This window comes from Anomaloglossus baeobatrachus, chromosome 2 (genome assembly GCF_048569485.1).
Source record: "Anomaloglossus baeobatrachus isolate aAnoBae1 chromosome 2, aAnoBae1.hap1, whole genome shotgun sequence".
Classification (NCBI taxonomy): domain Eukaryota; kingdom Metazoa; phylum Chordata; class Amphibia; order Anura; family Aromobatidae; genus Anomaloglossus; species Anomaloglossus baeobatrachus.
The window spans coordinates 627514491-627540056 of NC_134354.1; the positions used below are offsets into that span (position 1 = coordinate 627514491).

The 25566-nt window shown below is 51.4% G+C and overlaps 1 protein-coding gene across 1 annotated transcript in view; it reads right to left on the reverse strand.

Moving 5' to 3' along the window:
• Nucleotides 1-25566, reverse strand: part of NUFIP1 (nuclear FMR1 interacting protein 1) — an 84840-nt gene that overhangs the window by 49576 nt on the left and 9698 nt on the right. The window contains exons 3-4 of the mRNA XM_075336876.1: nt 24986-25090; nt 11119-11181 (exon numbers count right to left, since the gene is read on the reverse strand). Of these exons, the coding sequence (XP_075192991.1) occupies nt 11119-11181; nt 24986-25090 (168 nt within the window). The remainder of the gene's footprint in view (nt 1-11118; nt 11182-24985; nt 25091-25566) is intronic.

Sequence of the window (25566 nt, forward strand, 5' to 3'; positions counted from 1 at the left end):
CCCCTCTTACAGGTGGGCAACCGCCGCCTGAAGGACTCGCCTACCTAGACTGGCGTCTGCCGAAGCATAGGTATGCACCTGATAGTGTTTCGTGAAAGTGTGCAGACTAGACCAGGTAGCTGCCTGACACATCATCTGAGCCGTAGCCCGGTGCCGCAATGCCCAGGACGCACCCACGGCTCTGGTAGAATGGGCTTTCAGCCCCAAAGGAAGCGGAAGCCCAGAAGAACGGTAGGCTTCAAGAATCGGTTCCTTGATCCACCGAGCTAAGGTTGACTTGGAAACCTGCGAACCCTTACGCTGGCCAGCGACAAGGACAAAGAGCGCATCTGAACGGCGCAGGGGCGCCGTGCGAGACACGTAGAGCCGGAGAGCTGTCACCAGATCTAACGAGTGCAAATCCTTTTCACATTGGTGAACTGGATGAGGGCAAAATGAAGGTAAGGAGATATTCTGATTGAGATGAAAAAAGGGGATACCACCTTAGGGAGAAATTCCGGGACCGGACGCAGAACCACCTTATCCTGGTGAAAAACCAGGAAGGGGGCTTTGCATGACAGCGCTGCCAGCTCCGACACTCTACGGAGCGATGTAACTGCCACTAGAAATGCCACCTTCTGCGAAAGACGTGATAAAGAGACATCCCGCAGCGGCTCGAAAGGTGGTTTCTGAAGAGCCGTTAGCACCCTGTTAAGATCCCAGGGTTCCAGCGGACGCTTGTAAGGTGGGACTATGTGGCAAACTCCATGCAGGAACGTGCGGACCTGCGGAAGCCTGGCTAGACGCTTTTGAAAAAATACGGATAGCGCCGATACTTGTCCCTTGAGAGAGCCGAGAGACAAACCCTTGTCCATTCCGGATTGAAGGAATGAAAGAAAAGTGGGTAAGGCAAAGGGCCAGGGAGAAAAAACCCCCATCAGAGCACCAGGATAAGAAGATCCTCCAAGACCTGTGATAGATCTTGGCGGACATTGGTTTCCTGGCCTGTCTCATGGTGGCAATGACATCTTGAGATAACCCTGAGGACGCTAGGAGCCAGGACTCAATGGCCACACAGTCAGGTTAAGGGCCGCAGAATTCAGATGGAAAAACGGCCCTTGAGACAGCAAGTCTGGGCGGTCTGGGAGCGCCCACGGTTGACCCACCGTGAGATGCCACAGATCCGTGTACCACGACCGCCTCGGCCAATCTGGGGCGACGAGAATGGCGCGACGACAGTCGGACTGATCTTGCGCAGCACTCTGGGCAGCATCGCCAGAGGAGGAAATACATAGGGCAGTCGAAACTGCGACCAATCCTGAACTAATGCGTCCGCCGCCAGAGCTCTGTGATCTTGAGACCGGGCCATGAATGCCGGGACTTTGTTGTTGTGCCGTGACGCCATGAGATCTGTCGCCGCTGGGGAACGCCGGACGTCGATCTCTCGAAACACGTCTGGGTGAAGAGACCAATCCCCCGCGTCCATGCCCTGTCGGCTGAGAAAATCTGCTTTCCAGTTTTCTACGCCTGGGATGTGAACTGCGGAGATGGTGGAAGCTGTGGCTTCCACCCACTGCAGAATTCGTCAGACTTCCTGGAAGGCTTGACGACTGCGAGTGCCGCCTTGGTGGTTGATGTATGCGACGGCAGTGGCGTTGTCCGACTGGATCCGGATCTGCCTGCCCTCCAGCCACCGATGAAAGGCCAATAGGGCTAGATACACTGCCCTTATCTCCAGAATATTGATCTGAAGGGATGACTCTATCGGAGTCCAGGTTCCCTGAGCCCTGTGATGAAGAAAAACCGCCCCCCACCCTGACAGGCTCCCGTTCGTCGTGACCACAGCCCAGGTGGGGGGTAGGAAGGATTTTCCCTGCGATAGAGAGTTGGGAAGGAGCCACCACTGAAGTGACGTCTTGGTTGCAAGGGAAAGAGACGTTCCTGTCGAGTGAAGTCGACCTCCTGTCCCATTTGCGGAGAATGTCCCACTGGAGTGGCCGCAGATGGAATTGCGCAAAGGGCACTGCCTCCATCGCTGCCACCATCTTCCCCAGGAAGTGCATGAGGCGCCTCAAGGGGTGTGACTGACCCCGAAGAAGAGATTGCACCCCTGCCTGCAGCGAAAGCTGCTTGTCCAGCGGTAGCATGACTACTGCTGACTGAGTATGAAACTCCATCCCAAGGTACGTCAGTGATTGGGTCGGTGTCAACTTGGATTTTGGGAAGTTGATGATCCACCCGAACTGCTGGAGAGTCGCCAGAGCGACGGAAAGGCTGTTTTGACACGCCATCTGAGAGGGTGCCCTGACCAGAAGATCGTCTAAGTAGGGAATCACCGAGTGGCCCTGAGAGTGTAGGACCGCCACAACAGATGCCATGACCTTGGTGAACACCAGTGGGGCTGTCGCCAGGCCGAAAGGCAATGACACGAACTGAAGGTGTTCGTCCCCGATGGCGAAACGCAAAAAGCGTTGATGTTCGGGTGCGATCGGCACATGGAGATAAGCATCCTTGATGTCGATTGATGCTAGGAAGTCTCCTTGTGACATCGAAGCGATGACAGAGCGGAGAGACTCCATCCGAAACCGTCTGGTGCTCACATGTCTGTTGAGCAGTTTGAGGTCCAGAACGGGACGGAACGAGCCGTCCTTCTTTGGCACCACAAACAAGTTGGAGTAAAAGCCGCGACCATGTTCCTGGAGGGGAACAGGGATCACAACTACTTCTGTCTTCAGAGCGTTCACCGCCTGAAAAAGTGCATCGGCTCGCTAAAGAACCTCTTGGAAGCCGAGTCTGCCTTCCATTCGCGCAGCCACATGGCCCTGCGGACTGCCACAGAGTTAGCGGATGCCACCGCTGTACGGCTAGCAGAGTCTAAAACTGCGTTCATGGCGTAGGAAGAAAAAACTGACGCCTGAGAAGTCAAAGACGCAACCTGCGGAGCAGAATTACGTGTGACCGCATTAATCTCGGTCAGACAAGCTGAGATAGCTTGTAGTGCCCACACGGCTGCACAGGCCGGAGCAAAAGACGCGCCCGTGGCTTCATAGATGGACTTTACCAGGAGCTCTATCTGCCTGTCAGTGGCATCCTTTAGCGATGATCCATCTGCAACCGATACCACAGATCTAGCCGCCAATCTAGAGACTGGGGCATCCACCTTGGGACATTGAGCCCAACCCTTAACCACGTCAGAGGGGAAGGGGTAACGTGTGTCAGTAAGGCGCTTAGTAAAGCGCTTGTCCGGAACCGCTCTGGGCTTCTGGACAGCATCTCTGAAGTTAGAGTGATCGAAAAGCGCACTCAGTGTACGTTTAGGGAACCGAAACTGGTGTTTCTCCTGCTGAGAAGTCGACTCCTCTACCGGTGGCGGCGGGGGAGAGATATCTAACACCTGGTTGATGGACGAGATAAGGTCATTTACTATGGCGTCCCCTTCAGGTGTATCAAGATTGAGAGCAACGTCAGTGTCAGAGCCCTGAGCTGCGACGTCCGCCTCGTCCTCCAGAGAGTCCTCACGCTGGGAACCCGAGCAGCGTGAAGAAGTCGGGGAAAATTCCCAGCGGGCCCGCTTAGCCAGTCTGGGACTGTGGTCCGGGCCGGAGTCCTCCACGTGAGACCTAGGGCCCCCCCTGGGAACGTGCTGCGGCGCGGACAGAGAGGGGCCTGGAGGTGAAGATCCAACAGGGCCCGGGGCTTGTGTAAGGACCGGTCTGGACTGTAAAGCTTCAAGCAGCTTGGCAGACCATTTGTCCATAGACTGAGCCATGGATTGTGAGAGTGACTCAGAGTTTTTCAGCAAAAAACTGCAAACTCTGTCCCTGCCGCCTGAAACAGGGGGAGCAAGGGGTTCTACCTGAGCCGAGGGGCCCACTAGTGACCGAGGCTCAGGATGAGGAAGCAAAACAGGGGTTGAGCATTGCTCACAGTGAGGGTTGGAACCCGCAGGTAACTTAGCCGCACAAGAGGTACAGGTCGCAAAATAACCCTGTGCCTTGGCACCCTTGCTCCTTGTGGACGACATGCTGTTGTCTCCTAGGAGAGTGATCACTGACGGTATATGGGAAGGGTATACAGCCCGACCGAACAGAAATATATATACATATATATATAGTATCTAATCTGGCACCCTAAGGGGACCAGCACCGGGTGACCGGTGTGGCTTACCGACCGCTAAAAAGCGGAGTGTGTGTCCTCCAGATTCCCTGCCTTAGGTCTCCCAGCGTTGCAGAGCTTTTTCCAGGAAATCCTTCACAGGCAGAATGCCAAAGAAATGGCTGCCGGAGCTCTCAGGGGAGGAGGGAGCCGTGGGCGGCGTTAGAAAAAGTGCGGGAATCTGGAGTCCCCACAGTGATCAGTGAGGGGGGAGGAAACATACAGGATGCTCCGGCCCTCACAGCCGACGTCAGGCCGGCCGTCCCGCCCTTACCCCTGATAGACAGGCCCGGGGGCGGGAGTTTTGCTACTAGGCCGCAATTGAAGCCGGGGACTAAATTTAAGACCGCGGCCGACAAACAGGCGCGGTCGGCGCGGAAGTCCGCCGGCCGTCACAAATAAGCAGCTGCTGCAGCGTCCGGGATAAAGGCGCTCCATGCACATCCCCCATGGGGATACAGAGTACCTTAGTGATGCAGGGCCCGGAGGATAAATAAATAAACTCCTGTCCGACAGATTCCCTCAGGGGCTGCGGAGGGAGCATGGTCCCAGTGGATGGATGACCGCTCAGGATCCCACTTCTCCCAGAGCCGCTAAGGGATGGTGAAGGAGACGGCATGAGGCTCTGGCCTTTGTACCCGCAATGGGTACCTCAACCTTAACAGCACCGCCGACATAGTGGGGTGAGAAGGGAACATGCCGGGGGCCCCGTGGGGGCCCACTTTTCTTCCAACCGATATAACTAATCTGAGATTCATGAGTGGATGTGTGCCTCCTTCCACACAAAGCATAAAACTGAGGAGCCCGTGATGCAAGGGAGGGTGTATAGGCAGAGGGGAGGGGTTACACTTTTTAAAGTGTAATACTTTGTGTGGCCTCCGGAGGCAGAAGCTATACACCCAATTGTCTGGGTCTCCCAATGGAGCGACAAAGAAAATTAAAATAAATAAATAAATCTGCACACACACCTATGTTTCTCATGGTCTTCACCGCAGTGTGTTCAATAAAATAGTGCAGGAGATCATGGTACGCACATGCGCATTCCCTCGGGGACATTTTAATGAAGACCTGAGTACTGTCGCAATGCATTTGTGACACCAACAGCATCAATGGTGGTGCAATAATCAAAGAAAAGGGGCAAGCAGAAGGATGCCAAAGGAGGAATAAATATGAGGACCTGACCCACAAAGACCTGCCCATGTTGCACCAGTCAAAATGCAGTGCTTTTCTGAAACTTTAAAGGATACTTAATCAACCAAGCATCATATCTTTCTATAGCAGGAAGAAGAAAATCCAGCACTCGTGTCCAAAAATTGTATGTAAAAATTGTAAAATAAAAAAGCAAGATTTTATACAATTTTTGGACACGAGTGCTGGATTTTCTTCTTCTTGGGGTTTCACAGCCGGGCCGGCTTCACCGTGCACCTGTCTTCTATGGGAGTCTCCATGATGGCTGGGTGAGCTGATTCTATTCCTTTGTTTCCTTTCTATAGCAGGTATGCTTGTATACAGCATCTTACTACCTGTATAGCACTGCCTTTACCTCTTATAGCAAAATCCTGCTGGTTGGTCCTCTTTAACCTCTTCACGACCATGGATGGATATATCAGTCATGGAGCGTGTCCCGTTAAGCCCCGCCCCCTGCCGCGGGCACGCGGCGGCAATCGGCACACATCAGCTGTTTTCAACAGCTGACATGTGTGCCTGCATGTTACGAGTGGAATCGCATTCCACCCGTAACATTAACTCCTTACATCTCGCTGCCAAAGTCTGGCAGCGAGATGTATATACGCGCGGTGAAGATTTTCACTTACCGCCGCCCCCACCGGAAGTCACGTGAGTGATCACGTGACTTTCTGTGGTTGCCATGGTAGCACAGGGTCATGTGATGACACCTGCAGCTATGACGTTTCACTTTTGTTTTCACCCGACCCGGAGGCCAGTGAAGCAGGAAGTGACCGTATCTGCTGTTTACAGATGTATAGCTATGATCAGCAGATAGATCAGAGCGATCGGATTGCTGATCGCTATAGCCCCATAGGGGGACTAGTAAAATAAATAAATAAATTAAAAGAAAAAAAAAAAAACACCTAAAAGTTCAAATCACCCCCCTTTCCCCCCATTGAAAATTAAAGGGTTAAAAAAATATAAATACACATATATTTGGTATCACCGCGTTCAGAAATGCCTGATCTATCAAAATCTAAAATCAATTAATCTGATTGGTAAACGGTGTAGTGGCAAAAAAAATTCCAAACGTCAAAATTACGTTTTTTGGTCGCCACAAGATTTATGCAAAATGCAATAACAGGCAATCAAAACGTAGCATCTGCGCAAAAATGGTACCATTAGAAACGTCAGCTCGAGGCGCAAAAAATAAGCCGTCACTGAGCCATAGATCCCAAAAAATGAGAACTCTACGGGTTTCGGAAAATTTCGCAAAACGTACGCCACTTTATTGGACAAGCTTGTGAATTTTTTTAACCACTTATATACAAGTAAACCTACACATGTTTGGGGGTCTACAAACTCGCACCGACCTCAGCCATCACACCCACACATCAGTTTTACCATACAGTGAACACCGTGAATAAAACATCCCAAAAACTACTGTGCCATCACACTTTTTTTGCAGTTTTTCCACATTTGGAATTTTTTTGCTGTTTTCCAGTACACCATATGGTAAAACTTATGGTTTCATTTAAAAGTACAACTCGTCCCGCAAAAAACAAGCCCTCATATGGCAAGATTGACGGAAAAATAAAAAAAGTTACGGCTCTCGGAAGAAGGGGAGCAAAAAACAAACGCAAAAACGGAAAGTGCCCTGGGGCTGAAGGGGTTAAATGTGTCTGGAGTTGTGTGGCATTCACACACAGTACCTATACCTATATAAAGGACTGGCACATGACTTATTCCTTCCAAAGACAATACTAAGGACCAGGGGGCACTCACTGCGAGTGGAAGAAAGGCGATTCCGGCAGCTAAATAGGAAAGAGTTCTTTACAGTTAGAGCAGTCAGGTTGTGGAATGCCGACCACAAGAGGTAGTAATGGCAGATACTATAACAGCTTTTAAAAAAAGCGCTGGATGATTTCCTTAGTACACACAACATTGTCGGTTATAAATGATTTAGTGACAAAATGTTTAATTGGTGGAGGAAGGTTGAACTAGATGGACATAAGTTTTTTTTTTTGTTTTTTTTCCCTCTTCAACCTATGTAACTATATGTGTGCTCAGGTCTTCCATTACTTGTAGCAGTCTAGTTACATGCCTTTGAACTGAACAACTTCTGAATGTCCTTTTTAACATGTGGAGCCCAAAACTCAATCCCATATTTCCGATGTGGCCTTACAAGTGATTTATACGGAGGTAACACCTCTAGGCACAGACGTCATCATGCTGGATGAGGAATCAGTGGGCCTCAGTGCTGTTCACTGATGAAAGTCCATTCACGCTGAGCAGAAATTATGGTCACCAATGATGTTGGAGACGTCAAGGAGAGGAGAGCACTATGCATCAGCCACTGTGGTCACCAGCCGAGCCTTTGGTGGTGTTACAGTGTGGGCAGGTGTGTCTAGTCAATACAAAACTGCCCTACACTTGGTGAATGGTGCAGTGACAGCCCCTACTACTTGAATAACATAATTAATCCAGTCTTTGTGCCTCTGATGAACAACACAGACCTAATTTCATCTTCATGAAGGACAGTGCTCCAGCTCATCGAGGTCGCATCATTAGGGAATGGATGCTGGAGACTGGGGTACCTCAAACAGAGCTGCCTGCATTTTTTCCAGAACTGAATCCCATAGAAAACCTATGGGATCAGCTGAGTCACCGTGTAGAGGCTCATAACGCTGTACCCTAAAACTTAAATGACCGGAGGGCCGCCTATCAGGAAGAGTAAGATGCCATGCATCAGCAGACAATAACTCAACTTGTGAACAGCAGGAGACGTCGTGGTCAAGCTGTAATTGATGCTCAAGACCACATGACAAGTTATTGAGACATTGATATTTTTTTAGGCCTGGAGAAAATAAATATCAGACATTTATGGTACATCCTACAGACTTATTAATGTCTGAGTTTGAAGACCCCCCACTTGAATCATATACTTGATGTTCTAATTGTAGTAGGCAGCAAATTACAATCAATTGGAGGCCACATTGCTTTTTTCATTGGGTATCACAAGCTTAAAGCAGATGCTAATTATTAAATAGATCCTTTAGGTGTGATGAGGCTGGTATATTTGCTCTGAAACGCCACAGCACACAGACTGTATAATCCAGATACTGAGTCCAGCTATACACTGAAACAGCTCATGAGTCCAAGTGTGTTCAGTCTCCAACAACCCAGCCTGACAGACAGACAGCTGCATCTTGTATTGAGCAGTAAGAGATCTCAGCAAATAGGAGTGACGCTATGTAGCTGTTAGTCAGGTTAAGTGGGTGGAAATGGAGTTAAATATTCATGTAAAGATATACTGACATGTTTCTTCTAAGTAACTACAACATCCTTATCAGGTGCAAGATCTATTTAACCCCTTAACGACTGCGGGCAGTAATATTACGTCCCTGCGGTCATAGTGTTACACCCCACCAGCTGCTGCGGGCAGCGATCCGCGAACATGTCAGCTGATTTGTACAGCTGACATGTGTGCCTTGCAGGTACGAGTGGAATCGCTATCCACCCGTACCCCTTAATACCTTAAATGGCGCTGTCAAGATGTGGCAGTGCCATATTAACGGCGATCGGGGTAGACGTTTACTCACGGCCCGATACTGAAAGTCACGTGACGTGATCACGTGGATCCGGTGGTTGTCATGGTAGCACAGGGTCATGTGATGACTCCTGTAGCTCACATGACTAAGGTCCTGTAAGAAGCAGCTCAGTACTGCAGCTTACAAGAGATGATCATTTCTTCCGGTCTCCGCAATGCTGCTCCGATCATGAGAAATGAATGAGCGATCATACTGCTGATCCTTATAGTCCTCTAGGGGACCTAGTAAAATAAAAAAAAAAAAAAAAAAAAAAAAAGTTTAAAAAAAGTTTTGAAAAATAAATAAAAAGGGTTTAAAAAAAAAAGAAAAAAAAAAAAAGTCAGAAATATCTGATTTATCAAAATATAAAATCAATTACTCTGATCGATAAACGGCGCAGTGGCAAAACATTTCCAAACGCCAAAATTAAGTTTTTTGGTCACCGCAGATTTTGCGCAAAATGCATTAACAGGCGATCAAAACGTAGCATCTGCGCAAAAATGGTACCGTTAAAAACGTCAGGTCGAGACGCAAAAAATAAGCCATCAATGAGCCTCAGATCCTGAAAAATCAGAACGCTACGGGTTTTGGAAAATGGCGCAAAATGTGAGCCACGTTTTTTGGACAAGCTTGTGAATTTTTTTTAACCCCTTAGATACAAGTAAACCTATACATGTTTGGTATCTACAAACACGCACTGACCTGAGGCATCACATAGATATCTCAGTTTTACCATATAGTAAACACAGTGAATAAAATATCCCAAAAACGTTTGTACGATCACACTTTTTTTGCAATTTTTCCGCACTTGGAATTTTTTTGCCGTTTTCCAGTACACTATATGGTAAAACTTATGGTTTCATTTAAAAGTACAACTCGTCCCGCAAAAAACAAGCCTTCATATGGCAAGATTGATGGAAAAATAAAAAAGTTACGCCTCTCGGAAGAAGGGGAGCAAAAAACAAAAACGGAAAGTGCCCGGGGGCTGAAGGGGTTAATAATGTATGTAGTTTATATTGTGGTATCTAAGGACAGATCAACTTTAAACAAAGCCTCAAGTTATAGGGAAGGTTAAATGACGATGTCTCAAATTCTCAAAAGAAGAGTCTAAAAATAACAGATACCATAGCATGTTGGATCCGCAATCATGAAAGTTTAGACAAAAGGCATGAAATAGAGAGAAGCATAAAGTTACGAATGACTCTTAGGCCAGAATCGCACTTGCTAGTGCCTCGCGTGTTTCTCGCGCGAGTCTCTCATGGTAGAACCCGGCATGGCCGCACACTATGCATACAGGAGCGTCTGAGCTGCATAGAGATACATGCAACCGACCCGCTCCTGTCAGGGGAGTGTGCGGCCAAGCCGGGTTCTACCATGAGAGACTCGTGCGAGAAACACGCGAGGCACTAGCAAGTGCGATTCTGGCCTTAGAGTAAGGGTTCTTCTCCACTTGCGTTTACAAATTCACAGCGACACTCGGCTACAAATGTGAGTCGAGTGTCCTGCGTACGGTGTGTTTTTTTCCCCACATAGCATCCGTATGACATGCGAGCGTCATGCGAGTGTTATGAGAGTGTTTATGCATACCGCGTCAGACTGGCTACCAGAGGAATCTCCAGTAATACCAGGCCTGGCCGCGGTTACCTGCACTGAACCCCGGATCTGTCACCTGAGCTCCGGAGATCAGCCCGGTCTGTCTGCAGCTGTGCTGAACTGAACAGCAATCGCCGGGGAATCAATCACTCGGCGCTCGCTGTTCAGGCTGCACTCTGGAGCTCAGCTCCGGAGTTCAGTGCATGTGACAGCTCCGGAGTTCAGTGCATGTAACCGCGGCCAGTACTGGTATTACTGGAGATTCCTCCGGTAGCCAGTCTGACGCGGTATGCAAGTGTCAAAGATCAGTGTGACATGCGTATGCCATCTGTATGACATGCGCATGCCACCCGGATTCTGTTTTTTTTTATCGCTCCCATAGGATTGCATGGGGGTGGGAGAGCTGAGACTTGGTAAAATCGCAGCATGCTGCGATTTCACCGAGAGCACGAGACGTGCCGTAAAACATTTAGCAAGAGGACACGGCCTCATTGATTAACACTGGTGCGAGTGAGATCCGATTTTCTATCTGATCGCACTCGCACATAGAAATTGCAAGTTGAGAAGAGCCCGGAACTGGACGCCCGTCCCGGATAGTTTGAGTCTGTTTGCTCATCCCTAGCATGCAACTTACATTTTTCCAGTGAAACTGTACCAGCTTCTCATGGGCTCTGAAATTGCAGTCTACTTCTTGGCACTGTTGGAAAAAAAAAAAGAAAAATAAAAAAAAATTTAATTTCATATTATATATATACACATATATATATATATATATATATACACATATATATATATATATATATCATTGCCTTATTCTGTCTGTCTGTCATGCTCCAAAATTGTGTCCTTACGGTGACACAAAGCTGATTGGCCGCTGGGCTCGCCATGGCCCCGCCCCCCACATGGATTGGCCGCTCGCCCAGGCTGCGCCCCCACACGGATTGGCCAGCCGCTCGCCCAGGCTCCGCCCCCCCCACAGATTGGCCTCTCGCCCCGGCACCCTGCAGGCATTGGCAATTCGGCCACGCCACGCCCCCCTCACGCAATGCACGCTAGCTCTGGCCCCGCCCCCTCCCTCCCCCCGCGCATTCCCCGAACTGACACGGCTGTCACGGAGGTGAGTACTGTACTCCCCCCCCCCCCCTCCCCTCCCCCCCCCGCGCATTCCCCGAACTGACACGGCTGTCACGGAGGTGAGTACTGTACTCCCCCCCGGCCCCCGCTCGCACGGGAGTGGTGTGGCTACGTTGGTAACAAGCGCATCAAGGTCCTGCGCACATAACAGCACACACACAAACATACACACACACATCAGATCACACACATCGCATCCACACATCGCATCCACACATCGCATCCACACATCGCATCCACACATCGCATCCACACATCGCATCCACACATCGCATCCACACATCGCATCCACACATCGCATCCACACATCAGATCACACACATCGCATCCACACATCGCATCCACACATCGCATCCACACATCGCATCCACACATCGCATCCACACATCGCATCCACACATCGCATCCACACATCGCATCCACACATCGCATCCACACATCGCATCCACACATCGCATCCACACATCGCATCCACACATCGCATCCACACATCGCATCCACACATCGCATCCACACATCGCATCCACACATCGCATCCACACATCGCATCCACACATCGCATCCACACATCGCATCCACACATCGCATCCACACACTCACAGCATCCGGCGATATCGCTTGCTTCTCGGCCTCGATGTGACCTTCCAGGACCTGACGGAGGATCACATGGCCTGAAGCATGTGGTATCTCCGGATGTTGTGACTGTGAGCGCGTATGTGCGATATCGTCAGTGTCTGTGTGTGTGAGTGGATGCGATCGGGTGTGTGTGAGTGGATGCGATCGGGTGTGTGTGAGTGGATGCGATCGGGTGTGTGTGAGTGGATGCGATCGGGTGTGTGTGAGTGGATGCGATCGGGTGTGTGTGAGTGGATGCGATCGGGTGTGTGTGAGTGGATGCGATCGGGTGTGTGTGAGTGGATGCGATCGGGTGTGTGAGAGTGGATGCGATCGGGTGTGTGAGAGTGGATGCGATCGGGTGTGTGAGTGTCGGCAGAGGAGCACGGCGTGCTGGAGGAGGCTGGGAGCAGAGAGGCTGATCATGGAGAAGGCTGGGAGGGGGAGGCTGATGCTGGGGGAGACTGGGAGGGGGAGGCTGGGAGGAGAGAGGCTGATCCTGGGGGAGGCTGGAAGGAGAGAGGCTGATGCTGGGGGAGGCTGAAAGGAGAGAGGCTGAGGCTGGGAGGAGAGAGGCTGATGCTGGGGAAGGCTGATGCTGAGGGAGGTTGGGAGGGGAAAGCTGATGCTGGGGAAGGCTGGGATGACGGAGGCTGGGAGGAGAGAGGCTGATCCTGGGGAAGGCTGGAAGAAGAGAGGCTGATGCTGGGGAAGGCTGGGAGGAGAGAGGCTGATGCTGGGGAAGGCTGGGAGGAGAGAGGCTGATGCTGGGGAAGGCTGGGAGGAGAGAGGCTGATGCTGGGGAAGGCTGGGAGGAGAGAGGCTGATGCTGGGGAAGGCTGGGAGGAGAGAGGCTGATGCTGGGGAAGGCTGGGAGGAGAGAGGCTGATGCTGGGGACAGAGAGGAGAGGCTGATGCTGGGGACAGAGAGGAGAGGCTGATGCTGGGGACAGAGAGGAGAGGCTGATGCTGGGGACAGAGAGGAGAGGCTGATGCTGGGGACAGAGAGGAGAGGCTGATGCTGGGGACAGAGAGGAGAGGCTGATGCTGGGGACAGAGAGGAGAGGCTGATGCTGGGGACAGAGAGGAGAGGCTGATGCTGGGGACAGAGAGGAGAGGCTGATGCTGGGGACAGAGAGGAGAGGCTGATGCTGGGGACAGAGAGGAGAGGCTGATGCTGGGGACAGAGAGGAGAGGCTGATGCTGGGAGGAGAGAGGCTGATGCTGGGAGGAGAGAGGCTGATGCTGGGAGGAGAGAGGCTGATGCTGGGAGGAGAGAGGCTGATGCTGAAAGGAGAGAGGCTGAGGCTGGGAGGAGAGAGGCTGATGCTGGGGAAGGCTGATGCTGAGGGAGGTTGGGAGGGGAAAGCTGATGCTGGGGAAGGCTGGGATGACGGAGGCTGGGAGGAGAGAGGCTGATCCTGGGGAAGGCTGGAAGAAGAGAGGCTGATGCTGGGGAAGGCTGGGAGGAGAGAGGCTGATGCTGGGGAAGGCTGGGAGGAGAGAGGCTGATGCTGGGGAAGGCTGGGAGGAGAGAGGCTGATGCTGGGGAAGGCTGGGAGGAGAGAGGCTGATGCTGGGGAAGGCTGGGAGGAGAGAGGCTGATGCTGGGGAAGGCTGGGAGGAGAGAGGCTGATGCTGGGGAAGGCTGGGAGGAGAGAGGCTGATGCTGGGGGCTGGGAGGAGAGAGGCTGATGCTGGGGAAGGCTGGGAGGAGAGAGGCTGATGCTGGGGACAGAGAGGAGAGGCTGATGCTGGGGACAGAGAGGAGAGGCTGATGCTGGGGACAGAGAGGAGAGGCTGATGCTGGGGACAGAGAGGAGAGGCTGATGCTGGGGACAGAGAGGAGAGGCTGATGCTGGGGACAGAGAGGAGAGGCTGATGCTGGGGACAGAGAGGAGAGGCTGATGCTGGGGACAGAGAGGAGAGGCTGATGCTGGGGACAGAGAGGAGAGGCTGATGCTGGGGACAGAGAGGAGAGGCTGATGCTGGGGACAGAGAGGAGAGGCTGATGCTGGGGACAGAGAGGAGAGGCTGATGCTGGGGACAGAGAGGAGAGGCTGATGCTGGGGACAGAGAGGAGAGGCTGATGCTGGGGACAGAGAGGAGAGGCTGATGCTGGGGACAGAGAGGAGAGGCTGATGCTGGGGACAGAGAGGAGAGGCTGATGCTGGGAGGAGAGAGGCTGATGCTGGGAGGAGAGAGGCTGATGCTGGGAGGAGAGAGGCTGATGCTGGGAGGAGAGAGGCTGATGCTGGGAGGAGAGAGGCTGATGCTGGGAGGAGAGAGGCTGATGCTGGGAGGAGAGAGGCTGATGCTGGGAGGAGAGAGGCTGATGCTGGGAGGAGAGAGGCTGATGCTGGGAGGAGAGAGGCTGATGCTGGGAGGAGAGAGGCTGATGCTGGGAGGAGAGAGGCTGATGCTGGGAGGAGAGAGGCTGATGCTGGGAGGAGAGAGGCTGATGCTGGGAGGAGAGAGGCTGATGCTGGGAGGAGAGAGGCTGATGCTGGGGACAGAGAGGAGAGGCTGATGCTGGGAGGAGAGAGGCTGATGCTGGGGACAGAGAGGAGAGGCTGATGCTGGGGACAGAGAGGCTGATGCTGGGGACAGAGAGGAGAGGCTGATGCTGGGGACAGAGAGGAGAGGCTGATGCTGGGGACAGAGAGGAGAGGCTGATGCTGGGGACAGAGAGGAGAGGCTGATGCTGGGGACAGAGAGGAGAGGCTGATGCTGGGGACAGAGAGGAGAGGCTGATGCTGGGGACAGAGAGGAGAGGCTGATGCTGGGGACAGAGAGGAGAGGCTGATGCTGGGGACAGAGAGGAGAGGCTGATGCTGGGGACAGAGAGGAGAGGCTGATGCTGGGGACAGAGAGGAGAGGCTGATGCTGGGGACAGAGAGGAGAGGCTGATGCTGGGGACAGAGAGGAGAGGCTGATGCTGGGGACAGAGAGGAGAGGCTGATGCTGGGGACAGAGAGGAGAGGCTGATGCTGGGGACAGAGAGGAGAGGCTGATGCTGGGGACAGAGAGGAGAGGCTGATGCTGGGGACAGAGAGGAGAGGCTGATGCTGGGGACAGAGAGGAGAGGCTGATGCTGGGGACAGAGAGGAGAGGCTGATGCTGGGGACAGAGAGGAGAGGCTGATGCTGGGGACAGAGAGGAGAGGCTGATGCTGGGGACAGAGAGGAGAGGCTGATGCTGGGGACAGAGAGGAGAGGCTGATGCTGGGGACAGAGAGGAGAGGCTGATGCTGGGGACAGAGAGGAGAGGCTGATGCTGGGGACAGAGAGGAGAGGCTGATGCTGGGGACAGAGAGGAGAGGCTGATGCTGGGGACAGAGAGGAGAGGCTGATGCTGGGGACAGAGAGGAGAGGCTGATGCTGGGGACAGAGAGGAGAGGCTGATGCTGGGGACAGAGAGGAGAGGCTGATGCTGGGGACAGAGAGGAGAGGCTGATGCTGGGGACAGAGAGGAGAGGCTGATGCTGGGGACAGAGAGGAGAGGCTGATGCTGGGGACAGAGAGGAGAGGCTGATGCTGGGGACAGAGAGGAGAGGCTGATGCTGGGGACAGAGAGGAGAGGCTGATGCTGGGGACAGAGAGGAGAGGCTGATGCTGGGGACAGAGAGGAGAGGCTGATGCTGGGGACAGAGAGGAGAGGCTGATGCTGGGGACAGAGAGGAGAGGCTGATGCTGGGGACAGAGAGGAGAGGCTGATGCTGGGGACAGAGAGGAGAGGCTGATGCTGGGGACAGAGAGGAGAGGCTGATGCTGGGAGGAGAGAGGCTGATGCTGGGAGGAGAGAGGCTGATGCTGGGAGGAGAGAGGCTGATGCTGGGAGGAGAGAGGCTGATGCTGGGAGGAGAGAGGCTGATGCTGGGAGGAGAGAGGCTGATGCTGGGAGGAGAGAGGCTGATGCTGGGAGGAGAGAGGCTGATGCTGGGAGGAGAGAGGCTGATGCTGGGAGGAGAGAGGCTGATGCTGGGAGGAGAGAGGCTGATGCTGGGAGGAGAGAGGCTGATGCTGGGAGGAGAGAGGCTGATGCTGGGAGGAGAGAGGCTGATGCTGGGAGGAGAGAGGCTGATGCTGGGAGGAGAGAGGCTGATGCTGGGAGGAGAGAGGCTGATGCTGGGAGGAGAGAGGCTGATGCTGGGAGGAGAGAGGCTGATGCTGGGAGGAGAGAGGCTGATGCTGGGAGGAGAGAGGCTGATGCTGGGAGGAGAGAGGCTGATGCTGGGAGGAGAGAGGCTGATGCTGGGAGGAGAGAGGCTGATGCTGGGAGGAGAGAGGCTGATGCTGGGAGGAGAGAGGCTGATGCTGGGAGGAGAGAGGCTGATGCTGGGAGGAGAGAGGCTGATGCTGGGAGGAGAGAGGCTGATGCTGGGAGGAGAGAGGCTGATGCTGGGAGGAGAGAGGCTGATGCTGGGAGGAGAGAGGCTGATGCTGGGAGGAGAGAGGCTGATGCTGGGAGGAGAGAGGCTGATGCTGGGAGGAGAGAGGCTGATGCTGGGAGGAGAGAGGCTGATGCTGGGAGGAGAGAGGCTGATGCTGGGAGGAGAGAGGCTGATGCTGGGAGGAGAGAGGCTGATGCTGGGAGGAGAGAGGCTGATGCTGGGGGAGGCTGGGAGGGGGAGGCTGATGCTGGGGGAGGCTGGGACGAGGGAGGCTGATGCTGGTGGAGGCTGATGCTTGGGGAGGCTGGAAGGAGAGAGGCTGATGCTGGTGGAGGCTGATGCTTGGGGAGGCTGATGCTGGGGGAGACTGGGAGGGGAAGGCTGATGCTGAGGGAGGCTGGGAGGGGGAGGCTGGGAGCAAGGAGGCTGGGAGGAGAGAGGCTGATCCTGGGGAAGGCTGGGAACGGGAGGCTGATGCTGAGGGAGGCTGGAAGGAGAGAGGCTGATGCTGGGGGAGGCTGGAAGGAGAGAGGCTGATGCTGGGGGAGGCTGATGCTGGGGGAGGCTGATGCTGGGGGAGGCTGATGCTGGGGGAGGCTGATGCTGGGGGAGGCTGATGCTGGGGGAGGCTGATGCTGGGGAGGCTGATGCTGGGGAGGCTGATGCTGGGGGAGGCTGGGAGGAAGGAGGCTGGGAGGAGAGAGGCTGATCCTGGGGAAGGCTGGGAAGGGGAGGCTGATGCTGAGGGAGGCTGGAAGGAGAGAGGCTGATGCTGGGGGAGGCTGGAAGGAGAGAGGCTGATGCTGGGGGAGGCTGGAAGGAGAGAGGCTGAGGCTGGGAGGAGAGAGGCTGATGCTGGGGAAGGCTGATGCTGAGGGAGGCTGGGAGGGGAAAGCTGATGCTGGGGAAGGCTGGGAGGACGGAGGCTGGGAGGAGACAGGCTGATCCTGGGGAAGGCTGGGAGAGGGAGGCTGATGCTGGAGGAGGCTGGAAGGAGAGAGGCTGATGCTGGCGGAGGCTGATGCTGGGGGAGGCTGGAAGGAGAGAGGCTGATGCTGGTGGAGGCTGATGCTTGGGGAGGCTGGGAGAGGGAGGCTGATGCTGAGGGAGGCTGGGAGGAGGGAGGCTGGGAGAGGTAGGCTGAGAGAAGAGAGGCTGATGCTGGGGGAGGCTGATGCTGGGGGAGGGTGGGAGGAGGGAGGCTGATGCTGGGGGAGGGTGGGAGGAGGGAGGCTGGGAGGAGAGAGGCTGATGCTGGGGAAGGCTGGGAGGAGAGAGGCTGATGCTGGGGACAGAGAGGAGAGGCTGATGCTGGGAGGAGAGAGGCTGATGCTAGGATGAGAGAGGCTGATGCTGGGAGGAGAGAGGCTGATGCTGGGAGGAGAGAGGCTGATGCTGGGAGGAGAGAGGCTGATGCTGGTGCAGCATGGGGGATGGAGCACGATGGGGGGGTGCGCAGCATCGGGGATGGAGCACGATGGGGGGGTGCGGAGTATGGCGGATGGAGCACGTTTGGGAGTGCGCAGCATGGCGGATGGAGCACGTTTGGGAGTGCGCAGCATGGCGGATGCAGCACGTTTGGGAGTGCGCAGCATGGCGGATGGAGCACGTTTGGGAGTGCGCAGCATGGGAGATGGAGCACGATGGGGGGTGCGCAGCATAGGGGATGGAGCACGATGGGGAGTGCGCTGCATGGGGGATGGAGCACGTTTGGGAGTGCGCACCTCCCCCCAACACACACACACACACACACGCGCGCGCACTGCACAACACACCACACACACACTGGGAACCACAAACAACTGCCCTACACAGACACCCACACACACAGACAACGCTGCACACACACAACACCCAACACACAAACACCGCGGCACACACAAATATACGCACATACCGCACAACACACACATTGCACAAAACATACCTCCCCCCAAAACACACCACACACACACAAACCGCGCAACACACACACAACGCTACAGACACACAGCGCTCCACAAACAACGCAACACACATACAACACCGCTCTCACCCCCCGTCACACCCAGACAACACCCAGAACATGTACAGCGCCCTACACAAACACTTGGTAACTACACACAACAACATCTATCTATCTATCTATATCTATATCTATATCTATATATATATATATATCAAAAATCATACATGAACTACACAATACGTAAATTCTAGAATACCCGATGCGTAGAATCGGGCCACCTTCTAAAATATATATATATATATATCTATCACTGTATCTCTTTATTATGCCTATTTAGGGTGTCCAATTTCAGTGTCATTTTTTTAGCATAGATCCTGTGCAAATAATTTCTATATAAAAGTCAAGCTAAGTCAGATGAAAAATCATTTTTCCACCCAATTTTACTGAAATATTAAATACAACAAAACAAGTAATGCACTTTTAGATTTTGAATCTTCTGTATGCTGTATAGGAGCAATAGGACTTAAAAAGCATAGAAAAAAATATAGGGCCCTCACACCTTTACAATTCAATTAATGTACAGGTGCACAAATGTGCTAGGGCACAAATGTACAGACATACACATATAAGGTGCAGCAGCACACTGATTAATCAACGCATGAATGCCAATATTGCTATAAACGTTAAAAGGAATCCGTCACCAGGTTTTTGTCACCTAATCTGAGCAGCAAAATGTAGGGGCAAAGATCCTGATTCCAGCCTTGTGTAACTTACTGGGCTGCTAAGAGTAGTTTCGATATAAATCCCTGTTTAATCACCAGTAGATCATTAGAGGACTACATGGTCTGCTGCCAGGTAGTCCAGCACATTCATAAGCTCTGTATAAGGCTGTGTGTGCACGATGCCGAATTTCATGTATTTACGCTGCGTATTACACCGCAGCGATAAATGCATGCGACGTGCGTCCCCTGCACAATCTATGAAGATTGTGCATAATCCATGTGCACGTTGCGTTTCAGAGCGCAGCGATTTGGATGGCAAAATTTTTTTTGGCCAATTTAAAAAGTTTTATTGAATTTTTCAAAAGCATACATGAAAAGAACACCGATCCATGTTGTAACAAATAGCATTCATCGAAAGTCTGAGCGACAACCAACTGTCATGGGCATCATAATGGAATATAAATGATTGCAATAATACATGGATAATCATTTTAAACCGTAAAAGATAGTAAAACAAGGAAAAGAGGCATAGAAGAGTAGCAGTCATGAAGTGTAGGGAAGAAAGAGCAGGTCGGAAAAAGGGGAGAAAGGATAGGAAGTAGGACGCAGCGACCAGGACTGATACATTGTTTGTTGGACCAAGACTTGTCAAAAGTGTGGTATATTGTCTGAAGAAAAAGGGGGCCAGGGTACCTGTCCTCCGGGAGTTAGATTAGTTCCAGGAATTTTTTACCAGACAGGAATGATTCCCACTGAAACCATTTGGTGGCCGTCTCTACCGTCTGCCCGCGTGACTGGGCCATCACCATTTCCATTCGGTGAATCACATTCACCTCCATTACCCACTCATCTAGCGTAGGGGTGTAAGATCCTTCCAACATCGTGGAATCACTGTCTTGGCAGCCTGAAGGAGGTGGCCTAAGATGGATTTTTTATACACCTTTTCAGATATGTTAAAGATATACAGTAAAACTGCTTCTGGGCGGCTTGGGACTACAATCCCGGCGACCTCTTGAATGGCTACTAGTAATTTGTTCCAAAAGACTGACAAGCTCGGGCAGTACCACCAGATGTGTGACATGGTGCCCCCCTGCGCTCCACAGCGCCAGCACGTATCAGGAACTTCGGGACACCACGCATGGAGAGATGCTGGGACCCTGTACCACCTAGAAAGGTATTTTTAGCTGGTTTCTTGCATCCTGGTGGACACCACGGACCTGTGGGTCAGACGGAAACAACGCTCCCATTGATTCCTAGGGAACGTCTGATTGAGCTCTGCTTCCCATGCCGCACAGAAGCGAGGGGGGGGGGGGGGGGACGTCTCTGCTGCGCTAGTCATAAACTTGTATACCTTGGATATTGCATGGCGCGTATCAGAAGACCCACTACAAAAGGTTTTCAAAAGGTGTTTGGGGCGGACGGTGGGCCATGACAGTGTCCTGGGAGGTTATGAAGTGTTTGAGTTGGGCATATTTAAAATGGAACCGCAATTTGAAGTTGCGGTTCTCTACAATCTCCCGGAGTGGAAGGAGGGATCCCTCCGGGGCCACCTGATTTAATCTCAGGGGGTTTAGTTTCGTGCTGCCCAGAAAATTGTTGGACGATGCTCCCGGTAGAAACTCTGGATTGTCAGTTAGTGGCATAAGGGGTCCTCTAGGCTGGATCATGAGATTGCGTGATGACATAAAGTGTATCGTTTTCAATGTTTGTTTGGTGCTATAGGACATCTCAATTTTATGTTTGGTGAGGAGAGGCCAGGTCCACGGCAGGGTTGGTATTGATAAAGGGCATAAATCCTGCGGCCTAAACCCAAAGCTTAGACCCAGAGCAGTGCAGAAGGTCCAGGACCCTGGCATAAGCGGCTGCCATGTAATTCCGCCTACAATCGGGCAAACCCGCTCCTCCCGCTTTCTTGGTCCTAGTTAAGACGCTGCATCTCAAGCGAGCGCACTTCTTTGACCAAACAAATTGATTGAATAAGCGTTGTATCTTGGCCCAATATGCTGCCGGGATGTAGACCGGAACCGTCTGTATTAAGTACAACAGTCGTGGCAAGGCAGTGATCCCGAGAGCGCTAATCCTGCCAAACCATGAAAGAGTACCTCTTTGCCATGAGGCTAAATCTCCCTCGAGCTTTGACAGAAAAGTTTGATAATTTATCCCCTTCACGACCATGGACGGATCTTTCCGTCATGGATAGTGTCCCGGTAAGCCCCGCCCCCTGCCGCGGGCAGGTGGCGTGGATCGGCACACATTAGCTGTTTTCAACAGCTGACATGTGTGCCTACATGTTCCGAGTGGAATCGCATTCCACCCGGAACATAAACCCCTTAGATCTCGCTGCCAAAGTCTGGCAGCGAGATCTATATGCGCGCGGCCATGTTTTCTACTTACCGCCGCCCCCTCCGGACGTCACATGAGTGATCACGTGACGTTCGGTGGTTGCCATCTTAGCACAGGGTCATGTGATGACGCCTGCTGCTAAGAAGTTTCACTTTCCTTTTTCCTCGGCACGGAGCAGAGGAAAAAAGAAAGTGACTATTTCTGCTGTTTACAGCGGTATAGCTGTGATCAGCAGATAGCGATCGGATTGCTGATTGCTATAGCCCCCTAGGGGGACTAGTAAAAAAAAGTAAAAAAAAAGTTTTAAAAAATTAAAAAAAACAAAAAAAAAAAAAAAACCTAAAAGTTCAAATCACCCCCCTTTCCCCCCATTGAAAATTAAAGGGTTAAAAAAATAAATAAATATACACATATTTGGCATCGCCGCGTTCAGAAATGCCCGATCTATCAAAATATAAAATCAATTAATCTGATTGGTAAATGGCGTAGTGGCAAAAAAATTCCAAACGCCAAAATTACGTTTTTTGGTCGCCGCAAGTTTTACGCAAAATGCAATAACAGGCGATCAAAACGTAGCATCTGCGCAAAAATGCAACCATTAAAAACATCAGCTCGAGACGCAAAAAATAAGCCGTCACTGAGCCATAGATCCCAAAAAATAAGAACGCTACGTGTTTCGGAAAATGGCGCAAAACGTGCGCCACTTTTATTGGACAAGCTTGTGAATTTTTTTTTAACCCCTTAGATACAAGTAAACCTATACATGTTTGGTGTCTACAAACTCCGACCTCGGGCATCATACCCACACATCAGTTTTACCATATAGTGGACACCGTGAATAAAAGATCCCAAAAACTATTGTGCCACACTTTTTTTGCAATTTTTCCACACTTGGAATTTTTTTGCTGCTTTCCAGTACACCATATGGTAAAACTTATGGTTTCATTTAAAAGTACAACTTGTCCCGCAAAAAACAAGCCCTCATATGGCAAGATTGACGGAAAAATAAAAAAGTTACGGCTCTCGGAAGAAGGGGAGCAAAAAACAAAAACGCAAAAACGGAAAGTGCCCCGGGGCTGAAGGGGTTAATTGAAAGAGCCTGGCCGGGTCAGAGGGGATCTTTATGCCCAAATATCCAATACTACCGTGGGGTGGACATCTAAAGGGAAAGTTTGGTTTAAGAGCATTTACCATTGTTAGGGGCAAAGAGATATTTAGGGCCTCTGATTTATCAAAATTAATTTTGAAGTTGGACGATTTGCTGAAGCGGTTTAGCTCCAACAGTAGAGACGGGAGGGATGCAAGAGGGTTACATAGATAAATAAGGAGATCATCGGCAAACGCGGCACATTTATGTTTCCGGTTGGCGATCCGAATACCCTGTATATCCGGGTTATTCCTGATGGCCGATAACAAATGCTCCATTACTAGAACGTAAAGTAAAAGGTGACAAGGGACATCCTTGCCGGGTCCCGTTCCGGATGGAGAAGGGTTTCGACAGAGTGCCATCCAGGATGCCAAAATTTTGTTCCAAAACGCTGCGTTCTAAAAAGCAACATGTCACTTCTTTCGTGCGCTTTGGATGTAGGTTCCGCTCTGTCTATGGGAGAGGCTGCATCTAGAGCACATGAAATCGGCTTTTTTTTCTGCAGAAACACTGCATTCATTACACAGTGTTTCTGCAGCGATTTGAAGTGCACATGTGCTGTCCAATGCCTGCAGCAATTTCTGCACGGACAAAACGCAACGTGGGCACATAGCCTAAAGGGGGCTTTACACGCTACAACATCACTAATGCGAACTCGTTGGGGTCACGGAATTGGTGACGCACATCCGGCCGCAATAGCGATGCCGTTGCGTGTGACACCTATGAGCGATTTTGCATCGTTGCAAAAACGTGCAAAATCGCTCATCGGTGACATGGGGGGGGTCCATTCTCAAAAATCGTTACTGCAGCAGTGACGAGGTTGTTCGTCGTTCCTGCGGCAGCACACATCGCGAACGATCGAGGAAGCTCTCATTACCTGCCTCCCGGCCACAATGCGGAAGGAAGGAGGTGGGCGGGATGTTCGTCCCGCTCATCTCCGCCCCTCCGCTTCCATTGGGCGGCGGTTCAGTGACGTAGCTGTGACGTCGCTGTGACGCTGAACGAACCGCCCCCTTAGAGAGGAGGCGGTTCGCCGGTCACAGCGACGTCGCCGGGCAGGTGAGTATGTGTGACATGTCTGGGCGATATTGTGCGGCACGGGCAGCGATTTGCCCGTGTCGCACAACAGATGGGGCGGGTACCCACGCTAGCGATATCGGTACCGATATCGCAGCGTGTAAAGTAGCCTTAACTGTTAGATCTGCAGCAGAGAAAACATTGATTGTATCAAAATGACAGCAAACAGCTCAGTAAGTGACACATCACTAGAATCACAGGGTCTCTGCCCCTACATCATGCTGCTCTCAGATGGGGGATCAAAAACCTGGTGACAGATTCCCATTAAATTTATAAGGTACTTAGTTTGCATTTATTGGTCAAAGAGTGTAAACAGTTACTGAATAAACCTTACCAAAAAATGTTCAACAAATAAAATAATTACGTTTTTACTACTAAACTATTTCATTTTTCAAAGTCTTACATGTTATAAAATTCTATAAGGCACCTGGCTGTATATGCAAACTCTCCAAAAATGTAATTACATCTACCCAGAGGAATAGATAAGATATACCTATTGAGGGTATATTGATTGTTTATTATACCTGCAGAGCTGAGTTATAGATCACATGCTAAAATATAGTTAAACTGCGCAGACATTGATGAGTACAGCAGCCCATTACAGAAAAGTGTTCGTGGGGTTATCCAGGACTGATATTTTTTCCCTATGGTGCCAAGAGCTTACCGGCAGATAGTTGCTAATTACCTGCCTTGTGACAATATCTTCCGGCTCAGGGCAGTCACGACTCCTCCTGACGGTGATTCCACCTGCTTTCTGTGATGTCGACAGAGCAGCTCCTTCTCTTCCACCCTGCTCTATTGATGGGGTGTCACTGCTGATGTCATTCAGATTGACAGCCGATCCCCCGCTGCCTTACTGCAGGGAGCCGGTTGTCAATCAGCATGACATCTGGAGAGACGCCCCATTGACAGAGCAGCCAAAGAGAAAGAACTGTTTTGTTGACATGAGGTCAAAGTAAGCAGCAGAATCACTGCTTGAGAACAATGCAAAGCAGAAGAAGAAGGTAGCAGCCACCTGCTGGTAATTTCTTAGCCCCATAAGGGTGTAAAATGAAAAAAGAAAAAAAAAAAAAAAAGTCCTGGATAATCCCTTGAAATCACACATCGGTATTATTATTGTACCTTGACGTGTTGGGACACGTGCTCGTCGTACTTTTCCTGGTTCTTAAAGCCTCGGTCACAGGTGTCACAGTAGTGCGAGTATACTGGTTCTTTTCTCTTCTTCTTCTAATAAGATATTCATAAAACAATAAGAACCATTTATCTTAACTCGGAGACCACTTTATATGCAGAGAAAAAAGCAAAAGTTAAAAAGGTAATTGGGCTATAAAAACTGGAAATGTTTTTCTAAGGTCTCTTTCACACGTCAGTGAAAAATACGCAAGTTTTTCCACTGACGTGATGAGGTGCGTATGTCTCTCCTTGTGCTGTGACTTTGGCACACGTGTGATCTCCGTGTGCTATCTATGATGATACACGGAGATCAGGGACTTATACTCACCTGTCCACGCCGCTGCTGTCCATGGTGCTGAAGTTTCCCGCGATGCTGTGTCCAGCCGCCACTGTCTCACTACAGCTGTTACTTCAAGGTTGACTGTGCAGTGAATATGTATGAGCATAATTAGCCGGCCTTGAAGTAGGAGACAGCAGCGGCTGAAGACAGCGTCATTTGAGACGGTGAGTATAAAAAGATTTTTATTTTA